The sequence below is a fragment of the Dendrobates tinctorius genome, unplaced genomic scaffold (genome assembly GCF_039654945.1).
Source record: "Dendrobates tinctorius isolate UK_male_01 unplaced genomic scaffold, ASM3965494v1 ptg000020l, whole genome shotgun sequence".
Classification (NCBI taxonomy): domain Eukaryota; kingdom Metazoa; phylum Chordata; class Amphibia; order Anura; family Dendrobatidae; genus Dendrobates; species Dendrobates tinctorius.
The window spans coordinates 12,515,628-12,529,042 of record NW_027361688.1 but is presented as its reverse complement, the minus strand read 5'-3'; the positions used below and the strand labels follow the sequence as shown (position 1 = coordinate 12,529,042).

Sequence of the window (13,415 nt, the reverse complement as noted above, 5' to 3'; positions counted from 1 at the left end):
GGAGAAACAGCCCCAAAGCATGATGTTTCCACCACCATGCTTTACAGTAGGTATGGTGTTTGATGGATGCAACTCAGTATTCTTTTTCCTCCAAACACGACAAGTTGTGTTTCTACCAAACAGTTCCAGTTTGGTTTCATCAGACCATAGGACATTCTCCCAAAACTCCTCTGGATCATCCAAATGCTCTCTAGCAAACTTCAGACGGGCCCGGACATGTACAGGCTTAAGCAGTGGGACACGTCTGGCACTGCAGGATCTGAGTCCATGGTGGTGTAGTGTGTTACTTATGGTAGGCCTTGTTACATTGGTCCCAGCTCTCTGCAGTTCATTCACTAGGTCCCCCTGCGTGGTTCTGGGATTCTTGCTCACCGTTCTTGTGATCATTCTGACCCCACGGGGTGGGATTTTGCGTGGAGCACCAGATCGAGGGAGATTATCAGTGGTCTTGTATGTCTTCCATTTTCTAATTATTGCTCCCACAGTTGATTTCTTCACTCCAAGCTGGTTGGCTATTGCAGATTCAGTCTTCCCAGCCTGGTGCAGGGCTACAATTTTGTTTCTGGTGTCCTTTGACAGCTCTTTGGTCTTCACCATAGTGGAGTTTGGAGTCAGACTGTTTGAGGGTGTGCACAGGTGTCTTTTTATACTGATAACAAGTTTAAACAGGTGCCATTACTACAGGTAATGAGTGGAGGAAAGAGGAGACTCTTAAAGAAGAAGTTACAGGTCTGTGAGAGCCAGAAATCTTGTTTGCTTGTTTCTGACCAAATACTTATTTTCCACCATAATATGCAAATAAAATGAAAAAAAAACAGACAATGTGATTTTCTGGATTTTTTTTTCTCAGTTTGTCTCCCATAGTTGAGGTCTACCTATGATGTAAATTACAGACGCCTCTCATCTTTTTAAGTGGTGGAACTTGCACTATTGCTGACTGACTAAATACTTTTTTGCCCCACTGTATATGTGTAGTGTGTATATATGTTTAATGTGTTTGTGTAGTATGTATTTGTGTGTAATGTGTATATGTATAATGTGCACACTACCATGTAAAAGTTTAGGGTCACTTAGAAATTTCCAATTTTTGAAAGAAAAACACAGTTTTTTCTAATGAAGCTAATATTAATTGATTCAGAAATGCACTCTATACATTGTTAATGTGGTAAATGTCTATTCTAGCTACAAACATCTGGTTTGTAATGCAATGTGTTCATAGGTGTATAGAGGCCCATTTCCAACAACCATCACTCCAGTGTTCCTATGGTACTTTGTGTTTGCTGCTGTGTAAGAAGGCTAATGGATGGTTAGAATACCCTTGAAAACCCTTGTGCAAGTATGTCAGCACAGCTGAAAACAGTTTGGCTGATTGGAGAAGCTATGAACCTGACCTTCCTTTGAGCTAGTTGAGAATCTGGAGCATTACATCTGTTGGTTCCATTAAACTCTCAAAATGGCCAGAAAAAAAGAACTTTGATGTGAAACTCGACAGTCTATTCTTGTTCTTATAGAAATGAAGACTATTACATGCGAGAAATTGCCAAGAAACTGAAGATTTCCTACAACGGTGTGTGGTAGGGGCCGGGGATGGGGGGTAGACCGCTGTTTACCACAACCAGATGACACGGACACCAGGCGATGGATGGACGAGGCGGAGACAGATCTCAGTTGTAACATTTCCAGCTTTATTCGTCATCCTCCTGACGACCACTGCCACGCACGGCAGCCACCTGCACAATTCTCTGTTTCTAGGCCCGGGTACCTTTTCACCTTTCCTTTAGTCGTGTTGGAGTCCCTCGCGGATCTTTCACTGGGGCTGTCCTAGACCCATCTAATGCCAGCGCTTCACCTGCCTGAGGTCGCCGTCCAGTTGGTACTCCCGGGGCCTCACCTGTCCTGCGGTACTTCACCTCGCCTGTCCTGCGGTAGGTCACCTCGCCTGTCCTGCGGTACGTCGTGTCAGGGCCACCCCCCTGACTGTCCTTTCCGGTTAGTCCCCTGGTCGAGCTTTCTCTGTTCCCCGTCTTCTGTCTTCCTCTGCTAAGCTCCTCCCGAGACTGAACACTCTGGAACCCCAACCACTCTTACTTATCCCCTCTCTCACCGGGAATTCCCCTCCTGGGTTCCTATCTCCCTGCCCCCATGACTGTGCGTTTCTCGAGCCATAAGCTGTTGTTGAGTCCAAAGCTACTCTCCCCTGCCATCTTGTGGCCATTTCTCGGTACTACACCCTCCTATCCTGCCTTTCCTAGCTGTCACCCTTCTATCCTGTCAATCTCCGTCTCTGGTGTACAAATCGTCCCTTCCTACTGCCAGTCACGTCTGTCCGTCAAGACACCTTCCCCATACTCCCCCTCCCTTTGTCCATTGTCGTCCCGACAATCATCCTACCTACGTCATTCTAAAGCTTATCCACAGTCTGTTGTCGGACTAGTCGTTGGCCGCACCCACCACCCGAGGGGGCTGAACTAAACCGGAAGCACCATGCTCCGGGCAGCCTACCGCTACTCGCCAGCGCGCACGCCACGTGACAACTTCTTTCGGGTTGGCGAGGTCCACCCAGACTACTCTACGGCGTGAACCTCCCACTACTCTCCCCTTACACTACCTTCAGTTGTCCGAAACGCCATGACTGAGGCCTTTCGCCTACCAGGTCATAGACACCCGCTTGTCCGTTTGGGGTGTCTGTGGTGTTGGGGACCTGACTGGCAGACCACTGTCTGGCTCAATGTTCCTCGTTTCTTCGTCTTCCAAGAGTCATGGTCGGCGTATTCGTCACCTCTACCTCGTACCCGGAACCTGTTACATATACATTTTTGCCAAACACATTACTCACTAAATCAACCCTTAACAGACTATTACTCTTACTTTAATAACATAAGGAGGTACTCAACTGGAGTAACCCCTTTTCCTCTTTTTTTTTTCCAAAACACGTTAACATATTTTTCCAAAAAATTTCCCGTACAGCATTCTTAAAATAAAGACTCCCTCTCCCTTTAACGTTAGTACTCCCTTTTACGCATCCCCGCTATGTCAGGAAAAACAAACTTAGCCATATAAAAAAAACATTTTCTTTCAACCTGGACGAACACTGTCCTCGTGGTCTGCACAACGGTGCAGCGAAATCCCGACAGTCCAAGCCATCTCCTGGTGGCCGGTAGCAAGGGGCCCCACAGCCGTGGAGCTCCCAGGATGCAGGGAGTGTCTTTAGGGGTCCTTTCAACGGGGGCTCGTGAGCTTCGGGTTCAGCGATTATGGACACCGCGTAGTAGCCGCGGGGAAAGTATTCCTTGTAGTATGACACCATGTCCCCCTCTCGCAACGCCCGGCCATGATGAATAGAGGTCACATTGATGTACACCTTCTGGCCGGTTCCGAGGTCTCAGATGAACCCGTAACCTTTCTGCAAGTTAGTATACACGAGCCGTCCCATAGATCGTGCGGCTGCCATGCCAGCCTCCCCTCTCTCGTGGAGCAGGTTCCAGACCTCCTGCTCCCTGGCCTTTTTCTTCCGGATGACCCCCGTGACCCAAATGGAGGGTCCGGTGTAGGCCCCGGAGTCCGATGGGTGGGACACCGCTGGGGTTGAGAGTGGGGCAGCGGTGGCCATAGATATCGGCGGCCCTGCAGCCGCTGGGGCCGGACGGCGGGTAGGGGCAGCCGTAGTTCCTGATAAATAGGCCGCAGAGCCCGACAAGCAGGCCGCGGCGGACTCTGGTGATGACACAGATGCGGCCGCGGGGCGGGCCGCAACCGGTGTTGCAGACGGGGCCAGAGTAGTGGCCGGCTTCAGGGATGGGGCCGCTGCTGCCAGGTGGAGCGCAGCAGCGTTGGCCGCGGGCTGGCTCCGCACCGGCGACACCGGACATGGCGTCGCCGGGCGAGGCGGCTCGGGGATGGGAGCAGGGGCTTCGCTCAGCCCGGCGGAGGTCACAGAGCCCTCCGCAGCCAGGCTTCCAGGAGCACAGGAGGCCGCACGCTGTGGCCGAGTGGCGGAGGCCGCTTGCGGAGCTGCTGGCGGAGCTGGGGGAACTCTCACCTTCCCCGGCACCGCGACCTCCAACACGTCATCCCGCGGCTCCTCCCATGGCCTACGTTCTTCACCCCGCCGTCCGGCAGGGCTAGCCTCCAGGCTCAGGGATCCCGCGGGGAGGCTCTCCGGTGGTGTCTTCGGCGGCCGCTCCCGTGGGGCCCGCCGTCGCTCCTCTTCTCCGCCCGAAGTCTGGAGGCCTGTCCGTGACTCCAAGAAGCTGGTCTCCCAGCGAGACTCGATCTCCCGACGCCATTGCCACTCCAGGCGTCCGAGGCCACGGCAGCTGCAGAGTCACATCCCGTCCGGTGGGCAACAATTGAATGGCGCCAAGCAGCCGCAGCTGGCCTTCTCTCCAGGGCCACTCCCTGGGTGGGGCGATGGCCGACTTCTCCACCCAGCTGCCCGGGTCCAGTATGAGGGGTTGGCGGTCTCCAGACACACACCGCTCCCCCAGGGGTGTGTTGGAGGGGGCCCCAGTCCATCCAGAACAATGGCAAACGCCCAGGCCTCTCCCTGGCGTGGGAGTACCACCGCCATCTTGGATGGAATCTGGTGCCACCCTGGATTCTCTGTTGGCAACACAGATCCGAAATAGCGTCCCCAATTTGTAATCCACAGGTCAGCGATTTGTAATCCACAGGTGTTTGTAATCCACAGGCACTTGTAATCCACAGAGGAACAGTCCACGTCCTTCTAGGTTCTTCAAACGCAGGCCTGCCGTGGAAGGTGTCGTATTAGCGGCGGCGATCCTGCCGACTACGCCAAATGTGGTAGGGGCCAGGGATGGGGGGTGGACCGCTGTTTACCACGACCAGATGACACGGACACCAGGCGATGGATGGACGAGGCGGAGACAGATCTCAGTTGTAACAGCTCCAGCTTTATTCGTCATCCTCCTGACGACCACTGCCACGCACCGCAGCCGCCTGCACAATTCTCTGTTTCTAGGCCCGGGTACCTTTTCACCTTTCCTTTAGTCGTGTTGGCGTCCCTCGCAGATCTTTCACTGGGGCTGTCCTAGACCCATCTACCGCCAGCGCTTCACCTGCCCGAGGTCGCCATCCAGTCGGAACTCCCGGGGCCTCACTTGTCCTGCGGTACGTCACCTCGCCTGTCCTGCGGTAGGTCACCTCGCCTGTCCTGCGGTACATCGTGTCAGGGCCACCCCCCTGACTGTCCTCTCCGGTTAGTCCCCTGGTCGAGCTTTCTCTGTTCCCCGTCTTTTGTCTTCCTCTGCTAAGCTCCTCCCGGGACTGAACACTCTGGAACCCCAACCACTCTTACTTATCCCCTCTCTCACCGGGAATTCCCCTCCTGGGTTCCTATCTCCCCGCCCCCCATGACTGTGCATTTCTCTAGCCATAAGCTGTTGTTGAGTCCAAAGCTACTCTCCCCTTCCATCTTGTGGTCATTTCTTGGTGCTACACCCACCTATCCTGCCTTTCCTAGCTGTCACCCTTCTATCCTGTTAATCTCCGTCTCTGGTGTACAAATCGTCCCCTCCTACTGCCAGTCACGTCTGTCCGTTAAGTCACATTCCCCACAGGTGTGTACTACTCCCTTCAGAGGAGAGCACAAACAGGCTCTAACCAGGGTAGAAAGAGAAGTGGGAGGCCCCGATGCACAACTGAGCAACAAGACAAGTACAATAGAGTCTGTAGTTTGAGAAATCGACACCTCACAGGTCCTCAACTGGCAGCTTCATTAAATAGTACACGCAAAACGTCAATGTCTACAGTGAAGAGGCGACTCCGGGATGCTGGCCTTCAGGGCAGAGTGGAAAAGAAAAAGTCATATCTGAGACTGGCTAATAAAAGGAAAAGATTAATATGGGCAAAAGAACACAGACATTGGACAGAGGAAGATTGGAAAAAAGTGTTATGACAGATGAATCCAAGTTTGAGGTGTTTGGATCACACAGAAGAACATTTGTGAGATGCAGAACAACTGAAAAGATGCCGGAAGAGTGCCTGACGCCATCTGTCAAGCATGGTGGAGGTAATGTGATGGTCTGGGGTTGCTTTGGTGCTGGTAAAGTGGGAGATTGGTGTAATGTGCATATGTGTGTAATGTGCATATGTGTGTAGTGTGTATATATGTGTGTTTTTATATGCATATGTTATATTCATGTCCGACTACCAGTAGAAAAGAATAGAAGTTGAGAACATGGAGCCTTTGGACTCTTTTTTAGAAAGAAAGGGCCACCATGTCAGGAAGTGTCAAAATACGGCAATCGGTTTGTGTTAGAACTGTTACAGATGCTCTTTTTAAAGAGAGAGGAACATCAACTCCAACGCTCCATGAGAACAAACTTGCTATGTTTCTAGCAATTTTCTTGACACGGCTCCTTTTTTCATCTATTTTACGCCAGCATTATCCTAATGGGAAATACATGAAATCTAGCAGACGGCGTTGCCTGAATTAATTCTTGCATTGAGAAAAAGGAAATGATATTTTATTGTAATTATGATCCAGACAATTAAATGGCTCACACAAGAGAATGGAGAAAGATGTGACTCGATGAGACAGTAACCTACACACGTCCCGCATCGGCTTGGTTTTCTTGGAAAGGCTAAGACAGTACGATGCTATTTCGGTTGTGAGGTCACCTCTCTCGTCTCACTTTCTCCTCGAAATCTCTTATGATGGATGGGATACAATACAACATGACTTCATCCTGCATTAACTTCCAATGTTTTATTCAGCAAATCCAGACGTCGCAATTTAGACATTTTGATGAGTTGGGACTCGTGAAAATAGTTTATGGCATCAGAGTTTTCCAAGTGACTGGGCAGCTCATCAAAAACTTCTCCGAACTTTAAAAGTACAATACAAAAAGTTCTCTTCATTTTCTGAAGGAGAAGCAACGACCTTTTAGGTAAGAGACTAACATGACGATGCAAGGGTAGCTTCATTTTTTATTTCCTAAAAAAGCAAATTACCCCCTATCTACAGAGAATGTGAGATCAAGGCCTTGGAACCCGAGAACTTGGATCTTCAGCTCCATCATGAATTAATCGGAGGTGCACATGCTTAGCACACCGCTTTTTTGGATGTCCCATAGACAATGAACAGAGTAAAGGACAAGCATCGGCATCTCCGGTTCATTCAAGACAGGAACAAAAAACCTCGAACATGGGATCAGAGAGGGTCCCAGTGGTTGGTCTCTTATGACCAACAAGTTATAGGGAAAACCCTTCCATCTGTAGGGATGTAAAATAAAAGACATTTGCCCACTTAGGCAACAAGGTCCAAGCAGCGGCGAAACATGGCACTTAAGCCCACTTAGGCCACAGAGCCTAGGGTGGGCCAAAAGGATCCTTTGGCCCACATGCAAAGACCATTGCTATTAGAAATCTATGATACTTGGAGGCCTTGTAAGTGATTTTGCACTTGGGCCCACGAGCTTCAAGCTACGCCACAGGCTACCACTTGGTACCAGATGACACCATGATAGTCGTAGCCAGTTAGGACAGTGGGATTTGTTTTTGTACAGGGCATATGTTTAAAAAGTGTATTAGCAAATAATTTTAATTGTGTCTTTATTATTTATAAAAATTTTATTATTGTTTCTTGTTATTTTTTTTATTAAATGTATAGGAACAAAATAATCTCTGACTTTAGTGGTACATAGTGATGTATCTTTATGTACCAATACAATAAGCATGTAAAGATGAAGAATACCATTTGAATCTTTAGGCAGAGAAAATTCTTATAACCTTAGCAGTTAAGCCTAGGGTTTACTGCTAAAGTTTCTGCCTGCCATGCTACAGGTTGTGAGTTTGAATCCTGGGAAAGAAGATTTCACAAAAAAACAAAAATTTAACTAACTATATTTAAGGGTATCTACTGAGCAGAGAGAGTTGTCGAGGACTTGATTGAGATACATGCTGTATGTGACCAGGCACCTGTGGAGCAGAATCGGCTGTACTTGTGGTATGTTTGCCTCATCTCCTTTTCATGATTGGTCATTTTCCCAATCCATAATCTTCAAGAACCAGTGGTGTATCTCCTTTATTCTTAGGATTGGTAGAGACCAAAAGGTTGGACCTCCACCAATCATAGATTGATGACTATCCTACACATATATCCAATATCACTTTAAAAGACGGGAATTGTCATCCAAAAGAGATGCCGAGAATGCTGGAAAGTAGGAGGAGGTTCAAAGGGCTCTGGTTTGGAGGCCATGGACTACCGACGTGGCTGCTAGACCAGGCTGATGCAAATTTTTGTATAACTCTTTGTTGAAATGACTGTAAAAGTGTTGTCTCGACTTTAGCATGTGACTGCTGAAGTCAATTACTTGTGACTGCTGAAGCCAATTACTAATTACTGGTCATGCCACACCGCTAAGCTCATTGATTCATTGACGTTGTGATATCAACTCTGCAGCCATGGTCAACAAAAGCCATCTGGGAGCAGCAAAGTAGGGCTGTGGAGGAGCAGCAGGAGGTAAGCAACAACGATTTGGTAATTTTTATAGCGGGCAAACCTTTGGACCATAAAAGTTTAAAAACTGAACATCCTATTTCAAGTTCCACTTGTATGACTTACCTTTTGAAGACATTACTAAGAGAAATAAGATGAGACCATTGAGAAAGCGGTGAGCCCAGCTAGTCATCCTTTTGATCTCATCTGTCCACTAGAGAATCACCTAGAGCGAAATAAGAGACATAATCAGTCAATATGGAGGAAGCTCCTCGTCTTGGCCACAGGAATTTACATTAATAGCGTTGACTGCATTCCACCACGGGACACAATGACTTTTTGGGTAGACCTTAGGTCAAATGGCAACATTTTACGATGGATAGTCAATATACAACCTAAGACAAGGATCTACTTACTATAGAGGCAGAAAACTGTTGACTCTATTGGGACCAAGGACAGAAAGGTTGTCTTGGTGGTCCAAGCTCAAACCCATGCAGGACTCCCATGTTTGCAAATAAGGGTCTACGGCTCATGAAAAGTGGAGCAAACCTTTGACCATGCACTACAGCCCTGGTTTTTCTGAGCCCCGATAGCTGTGACCCTGCATTCGACCAGTACCAAAGATTGGTAGTCGATGAGAATTCCGATAACTGGAGAAGCTCACATTATACCCTCAGATACGCTGCTGGGCAACGAGCCCGAGATTTGTCTTTTATTTCCAAAATCCGTGAGTTATACAACAGAATGAGTCACTGTTTAGTAACACTGGTTATATCCAGAAAATTCCCTTTGATTGCACATTGCAAAACAATCTGACGGCACCGTCGTGCTGTGTTTATTACCAAGAGAGGTTAGTGTATGCAGATTTAGATGCAAAAAACCCAGACGATGACCGCGTCTACCATTGGAGAAAACAAGGATCAGACCACCTGGATTTTAACCTGGAAAGATATGCAGTACTGGAAGTGTCTTATCAGACTTGGTATTTTTCATTTTTTTCCCCCAGTTTGGAAATAAATTGATTATATTTTTTGTCTGAATGCTATCCTAGTTGTATGGGTAATCTAAAGTGGCTTTGTCTATTCAAACTGAGGTCAACGAAAAGTAGAGGAGGACATATTGGACTATGGGACATATTGTTTTCGAAGAGTTGACCATTTTAATCTAAAGAGCTGTTTCATTGCTGCCAGATTATACAGAAAGCCTGTGAGTCCTTATTCCCATGGCCACTTATAGAAAAAAACCTGTTTTTACTGTCCAGTCGAGAAAGGTTTTAAATCGTGCTTCTCTTACTTACTCAGAATGAAAGCATGTGAGTCCTTATATGAATCCAGCTTCCTTCCACCCATACAAAGAGAAAGCATGAGTCATATTTCCTTCCCTCTAATCATAAAAAACCCTGTGAGTCCTACTTCCTTCCACTCAATCATAGAGACAGCCTGTGAGTCCTACTAAAGTCCACCCAATCATAAGAAAGATTGTGAGTCTTACTTTCTTCTACCCAATAATAGAGAGAGCCTGTGAGTCCTATTTCCTTCAGTCATTAATAAAGAAAGCCTGTGAGGCCTACTACCTTCCACTAGTCATAGATAGAGACCGTGAGTCCTATATCCTTCCACATAACCATAGAGAAAGTCTATTAGTCCTGCTTTCTTCCACCCAAACATAGAAAAAGACTGTGACTCATATGTGGCGCCCCTGAGACTCAGTCGCCACAGAGGTACTGCACCTTCTCCTAAGGTGTAGTGTCCCACCATCCAAGTAAGTTGGGGGCTCCTGACCACGCTCCAACACTCTCACCCCACACAATAGAGTAGTTCAGCACAACCACATTGCGGCTCCTTGCTTAGAGAGAAGCAGAGCACCTTTGGTGGTTCCCTGCTTGGAACACTAGACGTGCTGGGAGGTGGGTGGAGTTCAGAATATATATATGAGCGGGATGGTTTAGGATGACAGGTCAGTCTGACAGGAGGTCAGTGAGGAAGGAAGCCACTCGGGAGGAGTGGGGATCCCTGGAGGAAGGGATGGAGGAAAGAGTGCTGCAGCTGCCTCAGTGACCTGAGCCAGCTAGCATGGGAAAGGAAAGGAAAGAAGCAGAAGGACATTGACCTGAAGCCTGAGCTTCCATAGAAGGGAAAAGACAAGTACGGAACGTAGGAGTAAAAGGGAACACAGAGGACGTGGGTTAGAGGAAGAACCCTGCCTAGAAGTTCTAAGCGCAAGGCCGGGGCCCGGTCCCCGAGGTTGTACGAACACTAATGGTTCTGCAGCAGACACCGGTGGAGTAGTGGGCTGTAAATGCACTACTCCCATTTAAGACTTGAGGGCACAACAGCAACACGGATAGAGAGCCGGGACTTAGGAGTAGAGAGTCCCCGAAGCAGGCTACAGCTGTCTGCCGTGCAAGTAGAGTTCTTGGGAACATCTGTCAGGAGGAACTCCAGTGTAACACGGTACTGGAGATCTTCACACTTAAAGGTACTATAGAGGAGACGTTCAGGAAAGGCACATAAGTTGGCGGAGTGTGGAAGGGAGCTTTCCATCTTGCCTGGAGGTTGGCTGAGTCCCTGACCCGGAGGACATGGCACAGAAGCGGGCACTATAGACTGTGAGTAAAGCTTTGGAACTGCATGCCCTGGTGTCCTCCATTTCTTCCTGCGCCCGTCCGCCTGGCACTGCTACATCCCCTGCGCCGGACACTACACCATCTAAGTGTCTCCACATCTACACTGCCCTGGGACAACAGCCCTGCCTGTGGAGGGCTATAACATCATTGCTGCACCACACCATCTGTCCCGGAGGACCTGTCTGCAGCGTCGGCTTAACACCTCCCTTGCCGAACACCACAGGTGGCGTCACAAACTATTCATTTAACTACATTCCACCATTCACAACATCTTCCTATTACTTGGGTGCCCAGGGCCACGGTCCGGGTCACTGCTGCTGTGACACATCCCACTGATACCGGCCCGGTACGGAGTACCCCGCTGCCCTGGGAGGGAGACCCACATACTTCCTTCCACCTAATCATAAAAAAGCCCATGAGTCCTATTTCATTCCACTCAATAATAAAGAAAGCTTGTGAGCCCTATTTCATTCCAACCACTCATAAAGAAAGCCTGTGAGTCCTATTTCCTTCAACACAATAATAGAGAAAGTCTTTGAGTTCTACTTCAGTCCACCCAATTATAAAGAAAACTTGTTAGTCCTACTTCATTCCAATCACTCATAAAGAAAGCTTGTGAGTCCTACTTTATTTCAACCACTCATAAAGAAAGCCTGTGAGTCCTACTTCCTTCCACCTGTGATAAAGAAAGAATATGAGTTCGACTTTCTTCCACCCATCATAGAGAAATCCTGTGAGTCCTATTTCCATTCAACAATTCATAAAGAAAGACTGTGAGTCCTATTCCCTTCCACCCATCATAGGGGAAACCTGTGAGTCCTACTTCCCTCCACCCATCATAGAGAAAGCATGTGATTCCTATTTCCTTCCACCCCTCATAAAGAAAACCAGTGAGTCCTACTATCTTCCACCATTCATAAAAGAAGCATGTGAGTCCTTCTTCCTTTCAAACATTAAAAAAGAAAGCATGCGAGTTCTACTATCTTCCACCCCTCATAAATAAGGCATGAGTTTGACTTTCTTCCACCCATGATAGAGAAAGCCTGTGAGTCCTACTTCCTTCTACTAATCATAGAGAGAACCCATGAGTCCTATATCCTTCCACATAATCATAGAGAAAGACAATTAGACTTGCTTTTTTCCACCTAATCATAGAAAAAGACTGTGACTCATCCTTCCATCCTTCCACCTAATCATAAATAAGCCCATGAGTTCTATTTCCTTCCACTCAATAATAAAGTCTGTGAGTCCTACTTCAGTCCAGCTACTCAAAGAAAGCCTGTGAGTTGTACTTCAGTCCACTCAGTCATAAAGAAAGCTTGTGAGTCCTATTTCATTTCAAACATTCATAAAGAAAGCCTGTGAGTCCTAATTCCTTCCACCCATGATAAAGTAAGAGTATGAGTTTGACTTTCTTCTACCCTTCATAGAGAAAGCCTGTGAGACCTACTTCCTTCCACACATCATAGAGAAAGCCTGTAAGTCCTATTTCCTTCCACCCCTCATAGAGAAAACCTGTGAGTCCTGCTTCCTTCCACCATTCATAATGAAGCATGTGAGTCCTGCTTTCTTACACCCCTCACAAAAAAAGAATATGAGTTTGACTCTCTCCCACCCTTCATAGAGAAAGCCTGTGAGTCCTACTTCGTTCCACTTCTCATAAAGAAGGCATGTGAGTCCTACTTCATTCCACCTCTCATAAAGAAGGCATGTGAGTTCTACTTCATTCCACCTCTCATAAAGAAGGCCTGTGAGCCCTACTGCTTTGGGATAACTCTGGGATAACCACCTATGTTAAGTGTCACCTCTCCATCCATTCAACCAATGGCAACCTTACCGGGAGAAAACGGGCCGGGGACCTCTGTTTTTGACAATTGTGTGGGTCTGGAGTGAGCATGCAGAAAATGTTTTTTATTGAACATAATAACAAAATGAAAAAGAAAAAAAGTGCATTATGTTCCTGTGGTTCTACTTCTTGAGTCTTTTCGATGGGAGAGAAAATCCCGATGTCATCACTTAGTCTTAGTATGAAAAATAGGAACTCTTTTTAAGAGAACTTAAAAAAAAAATCTACCAAACGTTGGAGACATTGCTTTATATTCCCCTCCCTTCATCTGGACCAATCTTGATATTTTAGCTTAAATTTCTTATTTCACGCCTGAGAGTTTTTCTTTGTAAGAAGTCTATCTGGGTCACGGTGTGTAGTCGCAGAACAAATTATCTCCCATAACCATGACTTGTTCTTTTTTTTTTTATAGTAAATCTGACTTTCCGAATAAACCACAGTGATTTCTTCAAAACCCGGAATAAATATGTGAATATTAAGGT

The 13,415-nt window shown here is 47.3% G+C and overlaps 1 protein-coding gene across 2 annotated transcripts in view; it reads right to left on the bottom strand.

Annotated features, from left to right (window-relative positions):
- Window positions 1-13,415, bottom strand: part of SHISAL1 (shisa like 1) — a 121,110-nt gene that overhangs the window by 41,966 nt on the left and 65,729 nt on the right. For both annotated transcript variants that reach the window (XM_073567685.1, XM_073567686.1), the window contains exon 2: window positions 8,588-8,687. In XM_073567685.1, coding sequence (XP_073423786.1) covers window positions 8,588-8,654 — 67 coding nt within the window. In that variant the 5' untranslated portion in view covers window positions 8,655-8,687. The remainder of the gene's footprint in view (window positions 1-8,587; window positions 8,688-13,415) is intronic.